The sequence below is a fragment of the Meleagris gallopavo genome, chromosome Z (genome assembly GCF_905368555.1).
Source record: "Meleagris gallopavo chromosome Z, MGAL_WU_HG_1.1, whole genome shotgun sequence".
NCBI lineage: Eukaryota > Metazoa > Chordata > Aves > Galliformes > Phasianidae > Meleagris > Meleagris gallopavo.
The window spans coordinates 24,164,583-24,191,964 of NC_139435.1; the positions used below are offsets into that span (position 1 = coordinate 24,164,583).

The window sequence follows — 27,382 nt, forward strand, 5'->3', positions numbered from 1 at the left end:
AATTCTTGTTCATTTTAAAATTATCATTTGTTAGATGTTTTTCATGATTTGTCATGAGTTAAGCTTAATTTAATTCACACAGCTATTAATGGAAGCTGATAATTCCTATTGTGTTCAAAGTCACTTCTACAAAATTCTGCTGGAACAGCTGTGTCGTTAAAATATTGGGAACTGAGAGTTGTAGCAGATAATCATTCTTGTTTTTGTTACCGTTGTCAACTTGTATGTTTTTTTCAACTATTGTGGCTGCATTATGACTAAGTCAGTGTTGTTACTCCTCATAATTTCACCACTTTTTAACTGTATTTTTCAATGATACGATGAACAAAATCTTGATAATTTTTTTTTAATTCTTAGCTTAGAAGATCTAATTATAGTTATCTTTCTGTCCATGCAGTAAATGCGAGACTCGTGCAGGTCCTCCTTTTTGGAAAATCTTCATACAGCTGGCCTGCCAGAAGTTATATATATGTTCAAAAACTCTTTGCTTTCTTTGTATACTTTCTCTTGTTTCTTGACTGAAATTACTTCAGTGTTTGTTCACTAGATGCTGATGGTTTAGGTATTTACTAGATCTTGGTTCACAGAGTTTTTAAATTATGCTAGCTCTCTTTCAAAACAGGTGGAGTCTTTAAAAGAAAGTACTTAAAAGTGTTGTTTTTTTTTTAAACTTAAACACTTTCATAAAGGAATTGAAAATATGGAGGCAAAATAAGCCTTTTTTGTGTCTACTGTTTTCTTTATAATGAGCTGTCCTTCCTATGTCTTGCAGCTTTCTTTGTATTTGAGTATTTTTGATGTTTTCACACTAGTGAACTCCAGTAGCTCCATCACACTGCTCTTTCACTCCTTCTCAAAATAACAGGAACTAAATATAATGAATGCAGGCTCATGGGTTGAGTTAAGGAGCAGTTTAATGAAAGGAAAAATAAAACAAGCAAAAGCCTTGCAGAAGCTAAAGGAGGAATTGCTTATTTCCTATAAGCATGGGATAGTCAGCCATGCCTTTGGAAGCAAGGACTTGATACGCATAGCATTACCTGGGAAGAGGGATGCTTTCATACTGATAGCTTCCCCTGGTCCTTCCTCTTTCTCAACTTTATTTCTGATTATGATGTCATACCAGAGGGGATATTCCATACCATCAGTTTGGACCATTTGTCCCAGTTGTGTCCCCTTTCCACCTCTTGCCCACCCCAGCGTACTGACTTTGAGGGGCTGGAAAAGCAGCCTGCATACTGCTCAGCCATTGTCAATGCATTCTAGCTACAGACAGAGAGCACACTACTGTATGGGCTGCTGTGGGGAAAGTTAACTCCATCCAAGTCAGACACTATGCAGTTGCTCTTTCTAGAATATCACCAAAACATAATGTAATGAGGGATGAGAAAGAGAGGTAATGAGGAATGAGAAATAGAGGTAATGGAATGCACTATAAACATACTTCCAGAATTAATAATATGAACTGATTTTTCAGTGATATAAAGTGCTTTCCCTGCTAAGGATTAATTATATGCTGGCATCAGAGGTTAAGTAGAGTATAACTTCGAATTCCTGAATAAATCTTTTGTGCTTCTTGTCAGTAAATATAAGCAATATTGACCGGTAAGCAAGTCTAGCAGTTTCACCAACCATATATAAAGAGTCTACATTTTTGAGGACTTCTAAATCACTAGAACAAATTCCAGAAAAAATAAGAAGTTGTTTTTTTTTTTTTTAAACATTACTGAGTACTTAATTACATGGCATGATTCATTTTGAAAGAGGTATCTGTCAAACTTTTTGTAGGATGGTGTAGGAGTTTCAGCTTAATTTACCTTTAGAACATTTTTTCATATCTGTATTACTCTGATATATATCCCATATATGCACACCTAATATGTAAAATTTCATTTGGAAAGTATATTTTTTTGGTACATCAGATAATGTTACAAATTTTAAAAGGAAAGTGATGTCCATTATTTTTATCATTGCTTAAGAGGAATTTGAAGTAATGTATCTATGTTCATCTTGGGAAAAAAAAAATCTTTATCAAGTATTCAGGAATGTCTCTGCTAAGAAATTGTTGGGTGTCCCGGATGGATATCTTTATATATAAACTCATTTACTATAGGTCACTATTTCTGCAACCTTTTGCTTTTTGCAGAACTTCTAATTACAGTGTTTATGATTCCTGTTTCTGCTACATTTACTTTCCATCAATTCTGTTAACAACCGATTTTCATTCTATTTTTTTTCAATACCTATATGATTTATAAGGGGTGAACGCATTAAAAAGTTCATGCTGTCTTGGAATATCCCGGGTTGAAAGAGCCCCACAGGGATCAAGTCCAACTTCTGTCTTCACACAGGATCCTAGTATCTTGTGCTCAAACCAGTAGATTTATAATTTGTTTAAGGAACTGTTTTCTCATTGTCGTTTGAAATTTCCACTCTACACCGTGCCTGAGTAGGGAGGAGAAAGTTAGCATGACTGTAGAGATTCATATACTGGTAATGAAGATACCGTGTTTGGATAGGGAAGTTTTTTGTTCTGTGTTTCCTAGGAACCTTTAATGAAGAGTTAGAGCGCAATGAAGGTATTCAAATTTATTGTTCACTTTCCAGTTGGAAAATCTGGTAACTGAAACAATGGTCATTTGTATCGAGACGCTAACGGAGTGCCTGACTGATGTGTGTTTACCATTTGGAATCTTGTAGTCTAGGAATGTGAGAGTCTTGATTGAGAAGTGTTCCCATCTATCTGCTTGGGAAAATGAGTGGATTTGAGCTTAATTTAAATGAGTGGGTGAAACCTATTGTGGGAACCTCTTTAAAGACAGAAGATAGAACTACATAGGAGATGTAGGATGAAGGAAATAACCCGTATAAAATACAGTGGGACTTGTGGTGAATTTTTGTTCTTGAAATGCAAGAAGAGTATTCACCCGCATTGCTGAAATAATGAGGTTATTCTTAGCGGAGAATTAATCCTATTAATCCTACTGCCATCCACAGGAGATCAACAATAGGTATCACTTAATAAGTAATACTCCCACCCGCTTCTTTTTTAGGTAGAAATAGTATAGTGGTATAAGTTGCAGAAGTGCCATAAAATGGAAGAGAAAAAGTAACTTTGTTTTTGTACTTAATATCTTCTAAAAATAATCTTCCATTTCACTGGAAAATGGATTTTACCAAACAGGTTATGTTTTAGACTTCCGGGGAAGAGTTGAAAACCATAACTGAGGAACAAGATGTAAAAGCTGATTGATCCTAAAAGAGTAGAGGTGCAGAACAGCTAAAGAGCATGGTATTTAAAAAAAAAAAAAAAAAATCATTATCATGAAAGGAAGGAGAAGATGATTCAGAAGTAAAGCAAAATGCTTAAGAGATAGGATAATTAAAAAGGAATCACTTGACTCAAAATCTTGAAATTGAATTTAATGTAGGCAAAAAATCATTGCAGAGTTTTTTTCAGTTGACTACAGCTTGATTAGAATGCTAGAAGAGCAGCTCCAATAAGAAAACTTTTACTATTATCCTTGAACTTGAACCTGTAGATGTCCCGATGGAAGATTTCAGCTTGAGACACTAGATCCTGTAGTTGATGTAGAAAAGAAGTGTAGAGAAGAAATCAGATGTTCGGCTTCTACGGATAGAAAATCTGACAAATATTCTTAATATTCTGAACCTTAACTGTTTCTGAGCTGGGGCTTGTGGTCTTCTTCAGACACGTTTTGGGAAGAAAAATGTCTCCTGAGGAGTACCCCTGTACACAATAAAGAATCTCTTGAGTGATCCTCTCCTCAAAGGAATAAGCTTTGCAGGTTCATTTTTGTCCAGTGTTTTGTACAGTGGGTGAAATGGCTGACTTTGAATGAAATTTCAAACGGCTTACATATCACTGCTGCTTTGAGACTAGTCACTGAATAAGGACTGAAAATACATGATATCCAAAACCATATCCAAGTGTTAATGAGTTGTAATGAGATTCAACGAAAGCTGACTTTTTTTGAGAAATGAGTCTTTGTTGCTGCATTACACTAACAAACTGCAGCAGAGATCTGTGAAATGAATTTTCTACATTGCAGCTGGTAGATGTTTCTTCAGCAGTATTATGTCTAGCAGTATTATGTACTGAAATAAAAAACAGGTCTATAAAGCAGTGCAGCTCTGCTGGTAAGCTTGTAGGTGAACATGCTGTACACCAAGAGGACAAATTAGTGGTATTGCAGTTCTCAAAGAAAAATGCAGTTTTTATGTGAAGCTGTTGTTTAGTTTCCATTATTCACAGTGAATCCACTGCATTGCCTCTTCACCAGCTTATACTGCTTTAAGTCTCGGCCTCCTCCGTGTTCCCTCTGCAGCTGTTAGAGGGAGGGAGATCTCGTTTGCTTGTTATTATTTCTGAAACATAATTTTTTTCTTTTTTTTTTTTTTTCCAGCCCCATATCATCTTCATCTGTTAGGGAGTATTCTTCATTGATATGGAATAAAAAAATAAGCTGTGTTTTACCATACCATGTGTGCTTATTGGGGAGTATGAAGAACTGTATGGTCTGTAATCATGTATTTGAAATAAAAATAGTTTGATTGCTTGTGAAAGAAGAGCATATAAAGCCTCTGGAGGCTTACACCACTGCTTAAGACCATATGATGTTTGCTTTCTGTTCCCCAAGTATTCTACTATCAGAGGACAGCAATTGCATTTCTCTTCCCTGTAAGAACAGAGCTTCTTGAAAGTTTTGCTTTGCCCATGCAGGCAGTTATTGGATAAACGTAACATAAATATTTATTTCAGCTTTTTAAACCATAACAGTGGCACAGTGACAAACCAAAGAAAAATTTAAAATGCACTACCCAGCTGACAAGTCACTAGCTTTAACCATGGCATAGCAGGAGGTACTTGAGCTTGCTGAGCTCAGTCTTCAACAGGGGTTTACTTCTGCTTGCTAATACGTTATAGCATTAATGTGTAGTATTTGATATGTTATTCTGTCAACCTATATGTAAGTTTGACATATAATAGGTATTTTTTTGTCATGCATTTTAAGTTATTTAAATAGCCTTAGCAACAGATGGCTTGGTTGACAGCATGAAGTAGTAGTTGGAATTGCAAAACCCACAATACTTGGATAATTCCACACATTTCATACTTTTATATAAATCATACATTTTTACTTTTTGGATTTAAAATCTATAATTGCCAGCTTAGAGCAATATGACATTTTGGCTTTGATTGCATTTTTAAATTTTTCCTTTCTCAGTACTGAATTAGGTATGTTCAGGTTTCTCTGTCTTAGGCCTCACTTCAAGCTCTCAAACTGCTATTGTTACGAAGTATTACCACTCCCTCCACCTACATGATTTGCAGAGCGCAGAGTAATACAGCATTACAAGCTGACTGGAAATAGAGTATAGCAAGATGAAGCTGAAGGGATGCATTCTTCCTTTTGAATCTCTTTTCTTACCCTGTGGATAGCTGCAAATAATTAGCACATTTTGATTTGTGTTTTGAAATCAACTTTCTAGGCAGTATATTCAAACAATTGTAATATAAACTTTTAAGATGCTCACTTGAATTAAAGGCAGCTGTTTATGTTTGTTTTCAGTATTTCCACATGTGACACCCAAAGGAATTAATGGCATAGACTTTAAAGGAGAAGCTATAACATTCAAGGCAACTACTGCAGGAATCCTTGCTACGCTATCTCACTGCATTGAACTCATGGTAAAGCGTGAAGAAAGCTGGCAAAAAAGGGTAGATAAGGTAAGGTTGTTTTCCTTTCACTTTGGTTTACAAAAAAAAGAAGTTTATTCAGCTTGAAATTTCAACAACTGTTTTTAACCTTCTTAGTTCAGGCATTATTTGTATTTTTATGTATAGCAGTTACTAATTTTAGGTGTTTTCATTATTTGTTAGTCCTACAAAATGTTAAAGCCTCATCTTGACTGTTGCTGATACAGTAGCATTCATCGTAGACTTCCTTTTTGCAGCCCTTGTTCAACTAGGATTTCTATATTATTTTTTTAAAATCCGAAGAGAACCTGACAGCATTAATATAATACATTATTGCTTGCAGCCTTCTAAAGGAGACATGAATATCCACACAGTATCCAGAATGATCTGCAAATCCAAAATGCTTAATTGTAAAATGGTAACAGTACTGAGAACAACCTATTCTTTAAAAGTTTAACTGTAAAGGTCTCTTTAAAGGGATCATCATTTATTTCACTTTTAAGAGATAAATAGAAAACATGATTTAGTTGATTAATTTTTTTTGGTTAGTGGTGTTATCTGTTTTTCTGATGACAATAATAGTTCGCACTAATCCTGTGCAACCACTATAGCAACTCAAAATGCACAATCTCTTCTTCAGATGAGATGTGTTGGAAGCATGTCTGAGATGTATTTCAGGCTTTGTCTTCTACAATCTTGTCAGCCTGCCATTATTGCCTGGTGTTCTGTACCATTGTTTCTTGTTTTTTAATTTAGCATGTTTACATATGGCATATATCAAATCTTACTTTATATATTATAGTGGTACTTTATATATTTTAGTGGTACATGATTCAAATAATAAAGGCATTCAGATAAAATACATCTGCATTTTAGTCGTTGCACCTGTCTCTAGCTGTCCTTTGTCTGTATGTCAAAGGTCTGGGCTTATCTAGCTGTTTTGATACTTCAGACAATGCTCTTTTTGGTTCTGATTCGTCTAAGTAGTTGGTGGAATTGTATCTGATCCAAGACTTGAAATTCATTAATGGAATCACAGAATAACTCAGATTGGAAGAGACCTTGGTAGATCTCTAGTCCAATCTCCTGCCCAAAGCAAGGAGAGTTTGAAATTAGACTGGGGTAGTCAGGGCTTTATTACGTCTGGTTTCAAGTGTTCAAAAATGGAGACTGCACAACTTTCTGTTCTGTACACCTGTCATTACAGAGAAACTTACAATGCTATGCTGAAAGTCTTTGTCTATATCCAATCAGAAATATTTCAGTATCTATTCTCTTTTTTTTCATCCTTGTACCAGAGACTGGATCTGTTTTCTTGACATCTCCTTGGTAGTCCCTTGACAGCAACTTTTTTCTCTTGAATGAGCAGACAGACTTAATCAGAATTTTCTTAGAGCACGGATGAAATGAATTTCTCTTGTCCAAAGTTTTGTGTATTTTAATATGGAATAGTATGTTCATATAGAAGATAGTTTAGATCAGTTATTAGTCACTAGACTAATTTTAAAGCACTTTTTTAGCTGCAAGTGGTTAACAAAACTGAATTTCCCTTTAGTTCTCATGTTACTGGTATGCCATATGCAGATTGCCTCACATATCATGAGTAAATACATTTGAAAGAGGATCATGATCTTGTCAGAACTTGGTTTTCCAGAAATTAAATAGGAAAGACTTCTCAAAACTTCGAGATTTAAAGGTTCTTTGCTGTGGTAAGCTTGTTGGCCCTGAGTAGTGTGGGAATAATGGGAAATATGGACTAGAGTCATTTGTGGGCCACTGTTTCTGTCAGGAATGATCTGCACCAGCGTGGGCTTTCCGTAAGCCACAGTTTATTAAGCTAACATCTATCTGCTCCAGTGTGTGGGGGTCCTCTACGGGCTGCAGTACGGATATGTGTTCTGCCATCAAGCACCACCGCAGCCTCTGGCCTTGACATTCCCTCTGCTGTTTCTTACTTTTTGTTCCCTCCTCCTCTCTCCCGGTGTGGGGTTTTTAATTTGTTTGTTGTTGTTTTGTTTTGTGGGGTTTTTCTGTGTGTGTGTGTGTGTGTGTGTGTGTGTGCGCGTGTGTGTTGTGTGTGTGTGTGTTTGTTGTTTTTTTCAAAAGTGTCACTTATATGGCTGGCAGGCTTAACTGTCCTGCAGTGAGTCTGTTTTGGAGTTGTCTGGACCTGGCAGTGTCTGACATGAGCCCTGACTTCCTCCCATAGAGAGTCCCCTGCATCCTCTCTAATAGAAATGTTTTTATATCTGCACAAGAATTTTTTGTCTTTTCACTACATTGCTTTAGTGGCTCAATATAGTTTGTAGAAGTGTCTTCTACAGCTATGGATCTGATATAAAAGCATTGCATTATCATCAGATGAATGTCTTCTGAGACAGAAGTAAATATTGTGAGATAATGAAGTTCAGCCTATTTTCACATATACTTTAAAGGAGAAAATTTGCAGAGGAGATGCTAGGCTTAATCTGATTCCAGCATCACTACATCTTTATTCAAAATATGTAATGTAGATATAATTAGTGGCTTTAATACAGTCATACACCTATTATGAGAGAATGATGTTGAGTTGTTAGTCTCTGCTTGGAATTCATGAAATGACTCACTTGGATCCTGTGCCAACTAACTACAGATAGAAACTTACATGCAGTGACTCATTAGTATCTCACTATATTCAGCGAGTTCACATTTCAACAGTTTTACCCTTCATCCTTTTGTCATCACTGCCTGAGCAACGGTGTTGAGCAGTTCAAACAGTTACTTAGCAGGTCTGACCCTCAATGAATCATTTATAGTTATATTTAATTTTTGGTTGCTGGTCTAGTAGTTTCTTGCACGACTTATTTAAAAAAAAAAAAAAAAAAAAAGAAAGAAAAAAAGAAACGCATCAGTCTTGTTTGTGTCCCTGGTTACTAAATCATCCTTCCTATTCAGCTTTACTTGCTCACACTTTCTTTGCTACACACGTTCTTTTGCTCACACTCTTCTTTGTTGTGGTTGGACTCGATGATCTTCAAGGTCTTTTACAACCTGAGCAATTCTATGATTCTTTGATTCTGTGGGAAGGGGTTCCTCAAGGTACTTAGCTTCCCAAGTTTTGTTTGAGTATATATGAATGCACACAGTGTGTGCATGCAAATAAAATGAGAAAATTGATGGCTCTGGAAGTCTTGTAAAAAAACAAACAAACAAAAAAATAAAGCTATACTGATCATTCTATTTATTGGCATATGTATTGTTATCAGCCATTTCATTCCTTCAGCATCAAAAGATCATGTCATTTTGCAGGAGATAGAAAAAAGGAGAAGAACAGAAGAAGCATATAAAAATGCTCTAACAGAACTGAAGAAAAAGTCCCACTTTGGAGGACCAGACTATGAGGTGCATTTCTGCTTTACATTTTTTTTAAAGCCAGGAGTTTGAAAGCTTATTTATTAAATGATTGTATGTGTAAATCAAGGGGATTGGCTTGTGCGAGAGTATACATGCCACCTCAGTTTTTCCAACTTGAAAACTGGATGACAAATTTCTATCCTTAATTTTTTTAAATGAAATTCAATCTTCATCTTGTCCTTCTTGTGTCTAGAGTAATTCATTTACTGATATTTCTGGTGAATTTTGATATATTTTTTTTAAATATATTTGATACTGCTTATATGGAGTAGTTATACTTTTCCTTTCTAATGGGTCAACTGTATAGGTATGTAATACAAGTACGGAAACCCTAAAGGCAGAGGCAGTCCTAGAATCTGAAGTTAAACTAAAATCAATTTTTAACTTGTCTCTGTTACTTCAAATGTGATCATAAATGCAGTGAATTTAAGATTCTGCTTCAGCTGTTAAATTGTGTATTTCAGAAGCTTCCTCCTCAGATATTTACTCAAATTCTACAGTGTCTAAACCACCTTCTGAAAAGTAATACAAGCCAATGCACCTATTGTGCAGTTTGTGTGTGTTTTTTTTTTTTTTTTTTTAAGAGCTTGACTTTATGGCATTAATCACATACTTGTTTCTGCTTAAAAATCAAAATTGAGAAATAGTAACAATATGGGATACTTAATAGACATTTGAACACTGCTGCTTCTCTCAGGTATCCATTTTAGTTTTTTGAGATTTGGTAGATCTGTTTATTTTACAGTACAATAACAGCAACCTAGTTTTCTTGAATTACCATTTTAAGTCTTATCTTGAGTTTTCAGTACTCAGTTCTACCTGCTTCTTTTTGTTAAGTTATTCTTTCCAAGAATTCTTAAGTAAATGATCCCCAGTATTTTTTGTCTTATATTTTTATCTGAAACACTGGAATACTCAGAAGCAGTCTAATTGTGCAATTATGTTAATATGTTTACTTTTCTGACACTTTGTAAGCATTTTTAAAGAGGAAATGTATATTAATTAAAGCTAAAATCTGATGTCAAAGTATGTTGACGATTCCTCAGTTTCCTGTTTACCTTGTTTACATAACTACCTCCTATGTTACAGTTAGAGGGAGTAACTTTCTTTAACAAGCACAGTTTTCACATGAATTGTGGTCTAAGAATATTGGTAAAAATATGGAATTTTTTATGGATATGGAAGAATTTAATTCTATCAGTTACATTCGTAGTACATACATATACTTCTAAAATTAAATTTAAAAGGAGCTCTCTCATGTCTCCAAAGTTTTAAACTAGTTCTTGTTTCTTATACTCTAGGAGGGCCCTAATAGTCTGATTAATGAAGAAGAATTCTTTGATGCTGTTGAAGCTGCTCTTGATAGACAGGATAAAATGGAAGAACAGGTACTGATGCTTGAAAAATGTGTTAATGATGGGCGCTTCATGGGAAGCTTCAGTGACCTATGCTCATTCCTTGGGTGTATCTCCTGACAATTAAAAGTAGAATTCAGTTCTTGGTATTTGTAAAGTCAAGTACTGTTTTAAGTACTGTTTAACACTAATTTTGAGAAGCTGATTTCACAGCTTATGTGGACTACAGCACAAATGTTAACCTAAGTGAATCTGTCTTTTCTGATTCTTACATATCTTAGAATTCTGCATAAAATTTATTTGTAACAAGTACATGTGCAAATAGGAATACCAAACACTGCAGGTATTTGTCAAAACGTCATTACTGCCCTGAAGTTTATTTTGCTAATAACAGCAGCAAGGATCAAATAGGGATAACATGCATTAAGTGTAAGGGTTGCTTTGAAAGTAATGCCTCCTATTTATTTCCAATGAAACTATAACAAATACAAAGAGCACAATAACATTATTTGGTAGAGCAAATTCTCAACTACAAAACATTATTTTGCAGCATGGTCACCACCATTAGCTATGTGTTTTTGCCAATGATGAACAACAGCCTGCATGCTGCTCTTGTAAAAAAAAAAAAAAAAAAAAAAAAAAAAAAAAAAAATCTGTGCCAGTGGAGGTGACCTGCTGTTTCACAACTGTTGTGATGGTATAATTCCAGGGAAATGTTGCCCGTGCAGACTGTCTTTCAGCAGCCCGAACAGATGGAAGCAAAAAAGCATAAAGACAGACTACGGTGGTAGGACAGTCTAGCCAAGATGGGCAGTGTGTTCCATTGTCCTCAGACTGATATATGGGGCCTGGTGTTAGTGTGTTACAAGAGAAAGGTGTTTTTTTCCTCTGTCCTTACTCTGGAAGTTTGAACCTTCAGCTTAGTAAGTGTTGCAATGTAGCAGGCAGAGCTGATGGTTTGTCTGAATAGCAAATAAAGAAGAATCTCTCCTTTTCTATCCCAAAAGATGGGGCACATCACTTTACCCACCGAGGGCTGCATCCTGAACTTTTTTTTCCATGGGAAATTCACGTGTTGCCACTGCCCAAACTGCTGTTTTTACTCCATCTGATAGGGACACTTATCTTGTCACTAGTAGTGATGCAATCCAGGAAACTGCCACTTTCAGCCTCATATTGTTTCAGTAGGTCCTGACAAACTTGAATATAGTGTTCTTTCTGTTCTTGTGAGCATTGGGACCCACTGGGTACAAACTTTGCAATATTCCAACATTGCCTCCATGCATTACCAACACATTGAAGGTGATAACTCAGCTCCAAGCAAAGTTACTTGATCATAATCTAGCAATGCACAGATGAACTGATCAAGCTGATCTTCATTTTGTGATGTGACAGCTCTGCATGGCAGTCTAGAACATAGCTTGTCTTAAATGTCAAGTTTCACTGTTGCCACTGCACCACCCACCACCTCACTCTGCTCACAGCCACTGTTTGGTCTCCACAGACATTCAGCAAGCATCAATAAATGTGTCAGTGGGTGCAGTTTTTTCCTCGTAGAGGAATTCAGTGGCACACCTTTGCTTGTCAGTCCCTCTGCTGCCATCTGTGGAAGAGCAACAAAATGGTAACAGACTATTGGCAGGAAGGATCAACCTTTACTGCCATATCACCAATACCCACCTCTGACATCTTTTTGAGTGACTATATTGATGTAGCAGCGTTACTGGTACCAATTAAATTTCCTTAATCTAGAAACACATCTGGAAGTATAGATGAAGTTAATGAATATTTCATTCATCTAAAAGATCATCAGGATGCCAACTGAAGGCCCGTCAGGGATGGTATTCGTTCTTGTTTTAATGCAGTAGCCATTACATAGACTGAGGATGACTCACACTCTTTAATAGTACATTTAGTAGCAACTAACTACCAATAATTAAGCCTATTTTGTTGCAGTCTCAAAGTGAAAAGGTCAGATTGCACTGGCCAATGTCCTTACCTTCTGGAGATGCATATTCTGCTGTGGGGAGTCACCGATTTGTCCAAAAGGTAAAATATTTCCCACAATTTCCACAGAATATTGGCTGATATATGATGTTTATATACAATTTGTATGGATAGGCAAGATTGATTTTCTTTTTGTAAGTGTTTCTAGTAACTTTTCATGGTTTATTCACATTCAGTTAAAGCAGCTGGAATTGGAGGAAGACTGTTTTCTCTTGGCTCAAAAAACACTGTTCTGAGTGTTCATTTAGAATACTCTTGACTTCTTTCAAGATTATCAGTGGTAGTAAAGGAGACAGATGAACTATCAACCTCAGTTTTTAAGATTTCTTCACCAGAATTGATCAAATTAGTTAATTTTTTTAAAATTCATTTGGATCAGGACTTTCATTTTAATGTTACTGGAAACACTGTGCTCCTCTCACGGCTACACTGGGAGCATAATACATAATAGGTGCATGAAATCAGCATTTGCTGCTGTGCTTGCTGCTTATGGTGCTTTTGTTCTCCTTTTCTTCATTATCTTGTGCTTGCAAGTTGGTACTGAACGCTCTGTTGTGCCTTTGTTCTGATTACTTGGTTTTTTCTTTGTCTGTCTCTGGTAGCCCTATAGTCGCTCTTCCTCCATGTCTTCCATTGATCTAGTCAGTGCCTCTGATGATGTTCACAGATTCAGCGCCCAGGTACTGTATTTATGTGTAGAGTGGGGGTTACATATCTTTGCTATATTTCATCTTCTTCTCTAGAACCTGCATTTTTGTTACATGAATCATTGCTTGCTTTAAACTAGTACATTGAGACAAACAAAGGAGTTCTCTATTAGTAGACTAAATGGTTGTCTTTTTACATTCTGCTTGCATGCTTATCACTCCTGCAGAGGCCCACCCCTTGTGAAACTGTTGGATTGATTTCAGTAGCTTTAATAAAAATGCATACAACTTGAACTTCATGCATTTCTGATTTTTGTGACTTTAGAATAACACCTGTTTTGTGCAGGATGGAGATGGTCTTTGCTTCAAATTAATTTTCTTCTTTTTAAAATAAAGATATAATTTTTTTTAATAGTCGTCACTTGTAGTGACGTTAAGATGATAATACTGATTTTTAATATTTACTGGTTTTGATCTCTACAGCTAGATTTATTACTGAAATGTTATAAAATGTGTTGTTAGTAAGGTTGTGGATATGAATGGTTTTTTAATGAAAGCTTTCAATATATTCACTGATTCTTCAGAAGGTAACTCTGACTTCCTGAATACGTAAATGTAAAGTGATATACACTAGTAATGTACAAAATTACTTCAGGTGCTTGCTCTGAAGGGGACATAGTTTAAAGTTGGGTTAACTAAGTGACATCGTGTTTTGCTCTCTAGTCTCAAAAAAATGATGTTCAAACATGACATTCATGCTGCTAGTTTTCTTCTATTGTGAGCCTTTATCTTACTGTGAACCAGAGCAGGAATTCCTTCTAGGATATGTTACTTTATCTTTTTTTTTAATCATTGTTTAATATTGAAACAAGCTGGTTTTTTCAAACAGAAGGAATAGATTTTATTTTCTTTTGATTAACAAAGCCCAGAATCATGCCACCTGCAGAAAGTACTGCAAGCTTTGCAAGCACTAAGTTTATTATGTCACAAGCCAGTGTGACACAGTATAGCAAAATAATATTGATAACATTAACCCAGACCCAGGCGTGATCAATGGCAAAAGAAGGAGCATAGAGAGCAAGTAAGGCTCTACACAACAGAACTCTGAGAACATGCACAACAAAGCTTATAATAAATTTGCTTTGAGATACTCTGGTCAGATCTGTTACTTCAACCCTTCAGGCCACCCACGTTGGGTGCGAAAAATAATGGTTGTTGTTTAACCCTTCAGGCAGTTCAGCTGCCACACAGCTATTCATTCACTCCCCACAGGTGGGTAGGGAGAGAGACTTGGAAAAAAAGGTAAAACTTTTCAGTTGAAATAAAGACAGTTTAATAGGACATTTTTGTCTTTTATACCGGCAATAACAATTGTGCATCCACATGATAAACCTCTGTAGCAGAGATCTAGTATGGTGGAAAAATAAATCATTTAAAAACAAATCTGAGGTTGACCAGGTCTGTATCAAAATAACACAAATTAAAAATGATAGCCAGATGGATTTGCATTTGTGGCTGCTGCATGGATTTTACTAAGCAGAAGTTATCACCCAGAATTTTAGGATGTGGCATTAAGTTAACTAGCTCACTGCAGAAAGGATGATCTTGCTAGCTTACAAAAATCTTCCCCACCATTAATTACCTCAGTATTTTTTCCCTGGAACAAATTTCTACCAGACTAACAAATCAGTCCATCTTCTCTGGAATTTCACTGCTAGCGAGCAAACAGGTGAAAGACAATGAAGAGAAAAGCAGCATGCCATCTTCTCCTGACACCCTGGCCTGGGCTTTATTGACATAAAATTGGCCTCCATCCCCTCTCTGGAGACTTGGTTTTTAGAAAGACCTGTTTCTCTGACCTTAAGCACATTTTCTAAAAAGTACATTGTACAAATAAAATTACTGCTTTAAATTAAAAATAAATATCGTATTTCTGTTCCAGAGCACGTAAGGAAAAGATGAAGTATTCTTTCATTTTGCTTTTCTATTTTTTCACTAATTACTGCAATTGTTTCATATGTTCTGAAGCCTGGTGTGCTTATAAAATAGTCTTGTAAGCAGTGCAGAAACTACTGCTGATGCTTCAGTTTTACTCTTAAACTACTCTGTTGTTCAGTTAAGTAATGGTTAGGTGTAGTGCTTTGCTGTTTAAAATAAATAAATAAATAACCAAAAAAACACAGTAATTCACGTTAACAGTGTCAGGCAGGTGGTATTGCTGTGACAGATTTTAGTGGTCACCTCCTGTTTATGTGAAGCTTAGTAGATTGTTTACAGTATTTGTAAACATTACTCAGCAGTGTATACTGTATTTTTGCTTCTATTTTTATTTAGAAGGATAGAATTTTGTAATAGGAGGGACAGAAAAAGCGTTGTAGAATGAAACTGCAGACTGAAAATAATAATGCAAATAAAAAGGCATTTCCTGTTCTGTCACCCACTGTCATGTGCGTTAAGCAGAATTTTTAACAAATGAGATGTTTCCATAGGTGGATTAAAATGTATCAAATATCTGAACTTTCAGGAAAGCACACAACTGTCTAGTTTTAAATGAATGTTTTTAAATAGATGAGTCTCTGCATCATCTAACTTTTTCCTAATTTGTAATTGTGCAAAGATTCCGGTGGAGCAGAGCAGGCATGTTTTACTGATAACTGAGAATCACAGCTGATCTGTGTTCCTGTGTTGGGTTTGCTGGTGTCAAACCACAACACTTTCGTCCTGCTCTCATCATACCCACTGCTACATCTTTGTTCAGCTTTTTAAGCGTTCTTTATTGGCTGTTGTCCTACAAGAGTCACTAAGCACTGTAATTCTGCTTAGAGATGCCTGAAGTAATTTTGCTGAACTGAAACGGTTTTCAGGTAGAAGTAGGGAGTTTTGACATTTCAGGCATACAATGGAAGAATGGGAAGTACTCACAAATAATTAAGTTATACTTTGAATCATTGTTTTGGCTTTTGTTTTTGAAGCCTGGAAGTATCTGTATCTTAAGTACAGTATCTTAAGCTTGGATGAAGAACTCTGTTGTCCCAGATCAGCACTGCACAGGATTGACGTATTGACATGTGGCTTCCAGGACTGTACAATTGCCTGTCCAAGAGGATGAAAAAAAACTTTTAAATGTGTATTTTTTTCTGCTTTAAAGGTGGAAGAGATGGTACAAAACCATATGACTTATTCCTTACAAGATGTAGGAGGAGATGCCAATTGGCAGATAGTGGTTGAAGAAGGAGAAATGAAGGTAAACATCTGGTTTATGCTTAAGTCATATCAGACAGATATCCTTGTTTTCTTTGAATACTATCACTCAGTAAGTCATGTTGTTAGAACTTCTGAAAATAGTATTGTTCAAGCTAGAACTAGAGTTCACTAGAGCTGCAACATCCTATGTAACACCTGGAATAACTTTATGGATTCCTTCCTTCTCTCCTGCTAAAAACTTGGTGTTAAAATGGCATAAATTCAAAATATGAGGATGTTATATGGTAGCAAACTGCTGTCAGCCATTTTACTGTGTTTGTGTGGATCCTTATACATAATGATAATGTAGCTTAGATCTTTTTATGGTAGAGATTCTAAAAATAATGTTACTGTAATGTGAATTATCATTTAAGAATACCTGCATTAGAAGTGACCAGAGAAAACTGTCTTGGCAAATTATTCATGCGTTGGTATTGCAGCTTTTTAAAAGCTTACGCTCATGTGTAAATTGTTTCCTATTTCAATTTTGACAATTTCTGTCCTACATCTCATTCTTTGTATTTGATCATAGGTATACAGAAGAGAGGTGGAAGAAAATGGAATAGTTTTGGATCCTTTGAAGGCAACACATGCTGTTAAAGGGGTAACAGGACATGAAGTTTGCCACTACTTCTGGAACGTTGACGTTCGTAATGACTGGGAAAGTAAGGAATCTGTTCTTATATCTTACTTTGTTATTAGTGATCACAGAATTTTGCAATTTAGAAGGAACCCACAGGGATCAATGAGTCCAGCTCCTTGCTCCACATAGGACCACTCAAAATTCAACCCTTTGTCTGCGAGTGTTGTCCTTGAGCTCTAGCTGGCTTGGGGAGCCTGTTCTAGTGCTCCACCACTGCTACTCTCCTGCCTCTTGTCCCCCATCTGTATGTTTAGCCAAGGTTGCCCCATCCCAAATGCAGAATCTGGTACTTGCTCTTGTTAAACTTTATGAGCCCTTCAATTTGTTGATATTCTGTCTTTCTGTGCTCAAGGAAGGTGACAGCTCTTCCTTATTTAGTATCATGTGCAAGCTTACTTAATATGCACTTAAGTCCTGTGTTCAGTTTTTTATTATAGAATTAAAGAAAACTGGCCCTAAAGTGGCTCCCTGAAGAACCTGCTATTGTTTGACTGTCAGATGATGCAATGTATTTACTTGATCCATCAGCCAGTTGCTCACGCAGTGTTTTTATGTACTTGTCTAGTCATATGCTGGATAGTTATCCAGAAAGGTCCTGTGAGAAACAGTACCAAAAGCTTTTGCTGAAATCCAAAAGACCTCATCTTTTGGCTTCTCTTTGTCAGCTAGATAGGTAACCACATCATAAAAGGAGATTAATTTTATTTAAAAGGGTTTTCCCCTTGTGAACCCTTGTTGGGTATGACTCATAACTGTAATCTTTCAACCGTTTTCAAGTTGTTTTTCAGCAACTCCCAAAGTAATCTTTTCAATGATTTTACCAGGCACTGAAGTGGGACTCACGGGCCTCTAAAATTACCAGTCTTCCTTGTTATCTCTTTTTTTTTTTAAATCAGTACAACTTTTGCCAGCTTCCAGTCAGTTTGTACCTTGTAGATTCCTAAGTCCACTGAAAAATATTTGAGAGAAGTCTCACAGTGATACCAGCCAGCTCTTTCAGTACCATGGAATTAATCCCAGCAGGCCCTATGGACTGATGCAAGTCTGAATCAGCATATCAGCAAGCATATTGTTCATAACATTGACCTAGTATCTGTGCTATTTTACTGATTTATTTATTTATTTTTTTCCTGTTTTTGTAGCAACAATTGAAAATTTCCATGTTGTGGAAAATTTAGCTGATAATGCAATCATCATTTACCAGACACACAAGGTAAGAATTACACTTTACCTGTATACTCATCCTATCAAAACAGTACTCCAGCTTGTTTTGAAATACTTCAGTGGCTCAAAAAGCAAACTAGTTGAGATCAAGTTCTCTTTGAAACTGCAACTTTGTCAACTTTTTGAGCTTGGCTAGATAGCATAATTGGTTGTGAATGTGTCTGCTACGGTATGTAATAAGAAATGAGAGCTGTTTAATATTGTCTATAATGTCATTTCCAACAAGGCAGTGGTTGTCTAAACCAAACCAAAGCAATAAGTCAACACTGACTACAAGCAAGAAACTCAAACCACTTCATCATTTGTCTGTTTGCAGTAATGCAAGCTGTTGTTAACTACGAATATTTGACATAGGCATTTGCATTATGACATGGTACAGATGCTGGTGTAATATATAGGTCTGTGACTTGGCTATGCTTCTTCTTCTCCCCAGATAGTTTTGGTGCAACTTCTCTAAATGTTTCATTTGAATTGTAATTCAATAATAGTAAATTAAAAGACTCAAATAGAAAATTTGTAACTAGTAGTACATATTAATCATAGAATCATATCATAGAATGGCCTGGGTTGAAAAGAACCACAATGATCATCTAGTTTCAACCCCCCAGCTATGTGCAGGGTCACCAACCACCAGACCAGGCTGCCCAGAGCTACATCCAGCCTGGCCTTGAATGCCTCCAGGCATCCACAACCTCCTTGGGCAACCTGTTCCAGTATGTCACCACCCTCTGTGTGAAAGACTTCCTCCTAATATCTAACCTAAACGTCCCCTGTCTCAGTTTAAAACCATTCCCCCCAATCCTCTCACCAACCACCCATGTAAACTTGAATCTTGTATGATGACAAGTACTGGTATACTAGGATACTTGAACAATTAACAATTATTTACACAATTTTATTAATGATGGTATTATGTTAAAAATGCCATCACAAGAAGGCTTCAATTTTCTGTTGTGTAAACTGTAGTGTTATGGTAAAAACAGCATTTTTGCTTCTATTGAACGTCAGGAAAATAGCTTCTGCATAGTTTCTTCTTTTATATTTTTACTGGGCACTTCTCTTGTGAAATTCTCTGTTGGAAACTGTCAGTTTACCACATCTGTCTTGCTGAAGTAGTAGCTCTTAAACATAATAGATAAAATGTTTGTTTCTTTTTCTCTAGCCCTTCATGTTTATGGAGGCCTAGGTGCATCTTCAGACTTCAATCGCATGTATTTATACTTAGCTACTAGCTCTGCTTGTAGCTTACAAGCAAGTCATTGCAGATTGTTGTCGTGCCTTTCGAAGGCCTTAAACTGTTGCCTTAATGCTTTTTTTAATGAAGTGCACCTGATATGCATCTGTATAGTAGCTTTGTTTTCTGTTTCAGTTTTGAAAACTGCATGAAATTACTAAAATAGAAGCATGGAATCATTTGTGTTTGAAAGGACTTTAAAGGCAATCTAGTTCCACACCTCCTGCCATGAGCAGGGACATGCCTTTCTTGTGCTTAGGGCCCCAGAGCTGAACGTAGTACTACAGGTGGGGCTTCACAAGGGCAGAGCAGAGGGGACAACCACTTCCCTTGCCATGCTGGCCATCCCTCTTTTGATGTAGCCCATCATGTATTATATACAGAAAGCCATGTATTTGACTTTCTGTACTGCAGGTACATGTTTTGCCAGCTTATTTTGAGCTTTTCATCCACCATCACTTCCAAGTCCTCCTCCTGAGGGCTGCTCTCTATCCACGTCACCCAGACTGTATTCGTGTTTGGGATTGCCCTGATTCAAGTGCAGCACCTTACACTTGACCTTGTTGAATCCAATGAGGTTTGTATGGGTCCATTTCTCAAACTTGGGCCAGATCCCTTTGGATGGCATCGCTTCCTTCTGTCTGCACCACCCAGTTTAGTATCATCTTTGAACTTGCTGAGAGTGCACTTGATCCCACTGCCTGCGTCATTAACAAAGATATTAAAGAGTTCTGGATTAAACTTTTTTTTTTTTACTTAGATAACACATCTGACATTGTTAGCCTTAATTGTTGTGACCTTCTAAGTATAAAAAGTATTTAATTTGTAACATTATGAAAAGCTTATGATGGGATATTTCTCTGCAGAGAGTGTGGCCAGCTTCTCAAAGAGATGTGCTGTATCTGTCTGCCATCAGAAAGATTCCAGCATTCAGTGAAAATGATCCTGAAACATGGATTGTGTGCAATTTTTCTGTGGAACATGACAGTGCTCCTGTAAGTTTTGCTTTCACTCTATCTAGTTCTGCTTTAAGAATTTTTCTGTTCCATTTTTGTACACAATTTTTCTGTTATGTGGTGATGGTATTGCAGTACAAGTGTAAAGTAGGCTGGGAGTTGAGGAAGGTATGCAAAATACATATATATATATTTTTTTTTTTAAATGAGGTGATACATTGACCTGTGTGTTCGATAAAGCTTTTTTGCCTTATCTCAACAAAGTGTTGCAGAAAAATGAAAACAAAATATATATGTGAAAATATTTTAAAGAGTGGCAGTGTGGATATGAGGTTAGATATGGGATCTATTAAACTTCCAGTGGACATCATTCTGCAAATATTAGCAATAATTTTTGTCTTTGGAATCTTTCTCTGCTCATGTTCTATGCCACTGCCTGCTCATAAGGGAAAAGTTGCTGATGTCTGTAGAAGTATCATCCGTTTAATACTTTCTTACTGATTTGTTAAAATTATTGAAATACCTTATGTCTAATATCTATTAAGCAAACAAATGTGAGATTTAGGCATTTCAGTTCAATACTTTCCTTATTCAGTATGTACCTTTCCTTTTGTTTGCACTCATGGTACATCACTGTGCTAGAATGTACATTCTTCAAAAAACAGACTTTGGATTGTCTTAAACTTTATAGTAAAAGAAAATGTTAGCAATCAAGTAGGAAGAAATAAGTTTACTTGGAGGCTTACAAATCTTTCTTCATTTTTCTCTTGTAGCTGAACAATCGCTGTGTCCGTGCCAAAATAAATATTGCTATGATATGTCAGACATTAGTAAGCCCACCAGAGGGGAACAAAGAAATAAGCAGAGACAATATTCTATGCAAGATTACATATGTAGCTAATGGTAAGTCTTCATGTTTTGTACATATTTTTTTGGTGTGGCATTTGAGATACATGCTAATTCTGGTGAACTGAGTGCTAGCAAGAAAAAAGTCAGTGCAGCTTTCTGTTAAACAGAGGACAATATTTGTGATCTTTATGTTCAAAAAGATGTAGCAGTCATTGAGGGGGGGGTCATCATTGCAGGACAATATCTGCAACTTGGATGGTTTGGCTTTTAGTTTCAATAATTTTTTTAATTTGTGTTTTGCTGTCATTTTTTTTCCCCCTGATTCATCTTGTTAGGCAAAAAACTCAGTATTTAAGAAGGTACAAATACATTTTTTAATGAGGATGTTTGCAAGATGTATAACTGAGTTACATATTTTTTATGTTTTTTAACTGATAAAATCCCTTTTGTAGACTGTAAATTTATCAAAGCCTAACTGTATTGTTCCTGTACCCAGTATTTAGCAGTGTATTACAGTACTGGACCCACATACCTATTAGATCATCTCCTGCAGCTAAAAAGCACTTTAAGAGTAGCCCACCTGCTCATTATTCTTAACCATCTATTATATGACTTACTAAAAAAGCCTGCAAAATGAGTTCAGTAAATATTTGCAATGTAAGACTGATACAGCTTGTAGAATCAGTCCTACATTGCAAATGTTTACTGAACTCATTACAGCTTGTAGGAAGTTCTGTACAAATAATGTGATACAATACTAACCTCTGGGGGAATGTGGTTTTTTTCCTATTCAAAAGTTTCCTGATTATTTGTAGTATATACTTCCATGACAAATGCTGAACTCTCATTGTATGGTAAGTGGCAACTTGTTCAGCAAAATGTAAGCACATTTTGAAGTCCCTCAAAAATCATTTGTAAGACATTGATTGTGTAGCAGTTCTACAGACAAATTCAGCAGTAACTGGAAAGCTAAGATTGATTTCTGTTTTCTTTGAAATAAGAATTTGATTCTTCCCATTTTTTCTTGGAAGAATACCACCTTCCATTTGGGCAGTACTTAAAGATTCACACCTTATTTTATTATTTTTCTAAATAATGGCATCATAGACATGGATTGAACGTGAATATTAAGAGCTGGAAACACTACAGCAGACTATAATGGCCTAAAAAAAGTTCTGATTATTCATTGTTGTTTCTTTGGAAAAAGTTGCAGGAATACAAACTTACATTCTTATATGCAGCTTTTAGAGGATTTTGTATATTTCTGCCTTTCTTCCTGTCTTCTCCTAGTCAACCCAGGAGGGTGGGCACCAGCATCTGTGTTACGGGCAGTGGCAAAACGAGAATATCCCAAATTCCTGAAGCGTTTTACATCATATGTGCAAGAGAAAACAGCTGGAAAATCTATTTTATTCTAGTATTAGCAGGTACAAACTCATTTTTAATTTCTTAATTCACTGTTGTAAATGTTTAAGGCCAAACAGAAGCATGCAATCTAGAAATGTTTCATCATAATTAGCATCAATACAACATTTAGTATTAAAATGTGTATGCAATATTTCCCAGTCACATAATCTGTCAGACATAAGCCTTTGTACAAAGTAAGGCTTTGCTTAATTTTCCTTAGTGTGCAGACTGTAAGCCATCAAATTCCAACAACACAGTGCTATTATATCTTGTTTAGAGCAAGATCTGAAAGTTAGTTCTGTGCATGACACAGGCCACATCTACTGTTAAATTCTATTTGTTATGTCAGACTTCAAGTCAACTGATCCTTCTGTTAAAAGGCAATCCTGTAAAATCTGATTCACATATTTAACTGTGCATTGTTAGAGTGATAGTGTAGGTGAACCTGATGTGTCAAGAACATGTCATGAACCAATAGTTCAAATGTGAGCATAGCAGTAATATAAGTTATGGAGTTTAACAATTTCTTGTTTTCTTATTAGTGTTTATACAATGGTGTATTTTGTCTTTGCTTGTCTCCAGTGATCAGAACAAGACTGGGTGAGCATTCCACGTTGGAGAAGTGACCATACGTAGAGGACTCCATGCTGGAACGAAGGATCTACAGTCTTCTTACAGCCCAAATTCTAGGCTTTGTATACTGAAGTGAAGAAACGTTGCAACACCGTGAGGTTGAATATTTAACACTAGCTCTCTCTCCTGCTAACTTCTCTTGCTGAATCAGTGTGTAATTATAAATACATGTATTGATAACATGTATATGGCTCTATTTTTATTTGCTTACTTTAGAAGAGGAAGAACGTACAACTTTGAATCACCAACGTGAGTTGCTGCTTTAATTTTAAACAACTTGCAGAATTTCACTGTCAGCCTTCCCCAGATAATTGCATAGTTTTTGTGCATGTCTAAAAAGCACAAAAGACAAATGCACATATAGCATACTGTATGTGCTTTATATGCACAAAAATCTGTGGTATTTTGGGGGAGGATGAAGGGAGGAGTTCAGTAAAGCCTAGTGACTTACTGGCAGGTCTTGTTTTGCTTTGTATAATCATAGTTCATTGCTGCTGGTTTCTATAATGAATCATCTTGTTACATAAAATGTCAGTTAATAACTGAGGGCTGTCAATATCCTTATGACTTTGCCTTTTCTATTGTCTTACTCTTATGAAGATCTTTATTTCTGAAGGAGTAAGAGTGTGAAAAGCTTTATTTTTTTCCAGATATCTTTATATTTCTATTGTATTTTTTAGTTATGTAATGTGCTACGAAATTTTTGTTATTAAACATGACCCAGAAATTTCTGGAAAGATTCTATATGAAAGGGCAAGAGACTGTCTGAAAGCTAAATGTCATCTGTCCGTGCTATACGTGGTCTGCTTTCCTGCGTGATATCTAGAGGGCTTTTCTGAGGCTGTGAGAAGGTACACTATAATATTTATTGAAGTAATTTGGACTACATAAGACAACATTCCTGATCTGAATGAGGATGAGTACATTACTTTCAAATCCTGCATGTGTTTTCCTCATCTTAATAAAGCCATGCTATGAGGTTCATGTAGAAAAGTAGTTGCATTGATAATACCTGTCACTTGATCAAAAACCTGTCAGAACTATGACAATGCATTGATCTTCTTGGAAAGTTCCCTTTAGTTGCTGTGAAAATTTAAATGTCAGATACTTGCCTGCCTTAGATTCTGGGGATGCTCATTGGGAGACAACTCTCACAGACTGGTACTCACTTTGAGTTATTTAATCCACGTCCTGTAGCTGGAAAATATGCAGAGGCTGCTGGGTGTTTCATTGACCCGTATATCTCAAGAAAAAAAGAAGTTTCAGATATCTATTTTTCTCAAAAGAAGGAGAAAGTTGTATTTGATAGAGTATAGTAGGTGCCTGAAAATAAATTTAAGAGAGTAATTTAATAAAGATCTGGTGAATGATAAAGGGGATATTCACAGTGTTAGGAAAAAAAACATGTTCTTTTACCTGTTCACTTTCTCTATTGAGATAAAACCATACATAACACATGATTACACATGCACGCGGATTTCATGCTCCATAACTGTATCTTTTTTATTTGCCTTTCTCTGAAAGTGTGCATGGAATATGCCTTATTACAGAACTATTCTGTTAATTTGAATACGTAGAAAAGTGCCTATATGGTAATGCTAGTAAGGCAAACGAGACAAAAATTTATACATGTTTACTATATCACCAGTGAGCATTTTATATAGTAATGTTAAAAAATAATTCTTATACCTCAAATGTACTTCATCTTTTTACAATCAACAAAACAATAATTCATTCACCATAGCCGCTGATGGGAACTTCAAAAGAGAAAAAAAAATGTCCAAAAGAGTGTAATTCCTTATCTGTCATTTCTGGTAATAGTTGTTGAACACAGGTGAGTAACTGTTTCTTAATTTAATTGGATAGCTTTATTTTACAAAGGAATGGAAAGTTTACAAAGCAGTATATAAATATTTTATCATTAGTTGCATTTGCACTAAATGTGATGTACTTTTGTGATTTATTCTGTAAATAAAATCACACTACTACTCTTTGTAAAGAATACACTTTACTTTTAGATAAAGGCACTGGTACTTCACTGCAGTTAGCCCTGCCCAATCAGTGTTGTAAGAGACTTCTTTAAAACTGTGGAAGGAGTTGCAAAATTGAGACATAGGTATTAAAAGACCTCTCTCTCTCTCTCTCTCAAAAAAAAAAAAAAAAAAAAAAAAAAAGCAGCTTTCTTTAGGCCTGTTGGATTGTCTGTGTGCAAGTAGCCATCAGAGCCTTTCTTCCAGAAGAGATCTTCCTGTTATGGTTCTATAAAATTTCTCCAGAGCTGAACCCTTTTCCCACTGCCACAAATATGAGCACTCTGTGTTCTTTTCATCCTGTTAATGAATCTGTAGAATTGATACTGCTATGATTTTCTTTGCAGAATTGCAGAAGAAGCCCTTTGCTCTAGGATAGATGTTTCTGTAACTTGAGCCCATATGAAGGGCTGGGGATATGGCAGTCTAAGGAAATAGCTTGATAGAACTCATGGGAGCGAGGATGAGCAATAGTCATTGTTAGCCCGTCTGGGAAACTGAACAACTTACTTTGAGCAACTTAGGTGTGAGAAGTATGGTGCATTTATGGGCTGAGGGGAAATTACCCTTCTGTTAGTTGGGCTGAGCTGGCTTATCTGAAGTTGTGCAGATTCTCTTTAAACTAATCAGATTGTCCACCTGTATTTTTGTCACGTTGTACAGATAACGCTGTATTTGAATTGCCACTGTTCATCTACAGACTCAGAACATGAATCATATTTTTGAGTACCTTGAGTGTGTAGAGTGTAACTGTTATATAATAGCTTTATGATCCTAATGATAAGTTTTAAAAATTAAAAGTTGGCTCTTCTATGTTACAATCACAAATTTAAAACCAGTATTTAAAGTGAAAAGTATTAAAAATTATGAAGAAAACCCCTGGTTTGTAGTTATTTCTAACTTTCAGTGCTTTAAGGAAACTTACTTAAATATTTTACGCTGTAACCAACCTTTGGACTGTATATGAAGTTGTATGCCGTACTGCAGTGTAGCAATGTAAAACATTTAACAGAAAGCAGCTTGCTTGTGTTACTGAGGTTGCTGAAGTGAAAACTGGAATGCCACATAAGCTGTTGATGTGTGAAAAATCTCATTCTGTACTAGCATATCAGAAGCATGTTAGACGATATTACTGTACAGTATAGTTTTAATATAGAGTACTTCCAAAGTTGTATTTAAGCTTCTGTGTTCATTTGTACAGAAATAACATCAGGAAAGCATGTGTGGGAGAACGGAGATCCAGGGCTGAGAAATGCCAGAAATACAATAAATTTGTACTTTTTCTAAAATATGAAGAATTGCTAAGAACTGAGATGAGGTGGTGCAGAGCAGGCTTTCTTAATAGCAGGAATAACTGCCTCCTAATGGATCGGTAACAATCCCTCTTCTGTTGGTTACGCGGGGATTTCTGCTTCTTATGCAGAAATCATTTAAGTTATGGGAACCTTACAGGTAAGCAAGATGAGAGGAACAGCTTGAGTTAATAGAATGGCATTATGCACAAAAAAAGAAAATTTACCTTAAGCTGAGTTGCATCAGGCCCTGGGTAATATAATGCAACAAATGCAGAGAGTCCTGCTGCAAGCCCTGCCTTCAAGTGCAGCTATTTCATCTGGCAAAAAAGAAATCTCTCCCTGTGCCACCCTCCTTTTCCCTTCTGGGAAAAAACAAAAAAAAACAAAACAAAACAAAAGACCTGCTTGATTTGTAATTAAAAAACACATGCTTTCTAGTAAGGAGAGGCTGAGCTTTTCTGTAGCCATCTGAATAGCTACAATATAATTTGACCCTAGATATTAATAATTACTTATGCCACACAATTTACCAGTGTGTATGACTCATGGCATTGCTGTTATCTTTACTCTTCAGCAGTAAAAAGCTTCATACAAGGAGAAAACTATTTTTCAAGTAGATAAACAAGAAGGGATGCACTTCAGAGCATTGTGTGCCTGACGGTGTACATTTTTCTTAAGCTGTAACCACTGATGCAGCAAGGTTTTTTTTCTGCGCACCTTCCTCTGATGTGTTAGAATAAGGAA

At 36.1% G+C, this 27,382-nt stretch overlaps 1 protein-coding gene across 2 annotated transcripts in view; it reads left to right on the forward strand.

The window, feature by feature from the left end:
• CERT1 (ceramide transporter 1) overlaps positions 1-26,857 on the forward strand; it is a 75,372-nt gene extending 48,515 nt beyond the window's left edge. The window contains exons 7-18 of one of the 2 annotated variants that reach the window (XM_085214507.1): positions 5,595-5,752; positions 9,011-9,103; positions 10,417-10,503; positions 12,427-12,519; positions 13,080-13,157; positions 16,273-16,368; positions 16,900-17,032; positions 18,153-18,223; positions 20,335-20,463; positions 21,198-21,327; positions 22,564-22,700; positions 23,263-26,857. In XM_085214507.1, the coding sequence (XP_085070633.1) occupies positions 5,595-5,752; positions 9,011-9,103; positions 10,417-10,503; positions 12,427-12,519; positions 13,080-13,157; positions 16,273-16,368; positions 16,900-17,032; positions 18,153-18,223; positions 20,335-20,463; positions 21,198-21,327; positions 22,564-22,691 (1,196 nt within the window). In that variant the 3' untranslated portion in view covers positions 22,692-22,700; positions 23,263-26,857. The remainder of the gene's footprint in view (positions 1-5,594; positions 5,753-9,010; positions 9,104-10,416; positions 10,504-12,426; positions 12,520-13,079; positions 13,158-16,272; positions 16,369-16,899; positions 17,033-18,152; positions 18,224-20,334; positions 20,464-21,197; positions 21,328-22,563; positions 22,701-23,262) is intronic. The other variant, XM_085214508.1, reaches the window with a different exon arrangement.
• Positions 26,858-27,382: the final 525 nt, after the last annotated feature.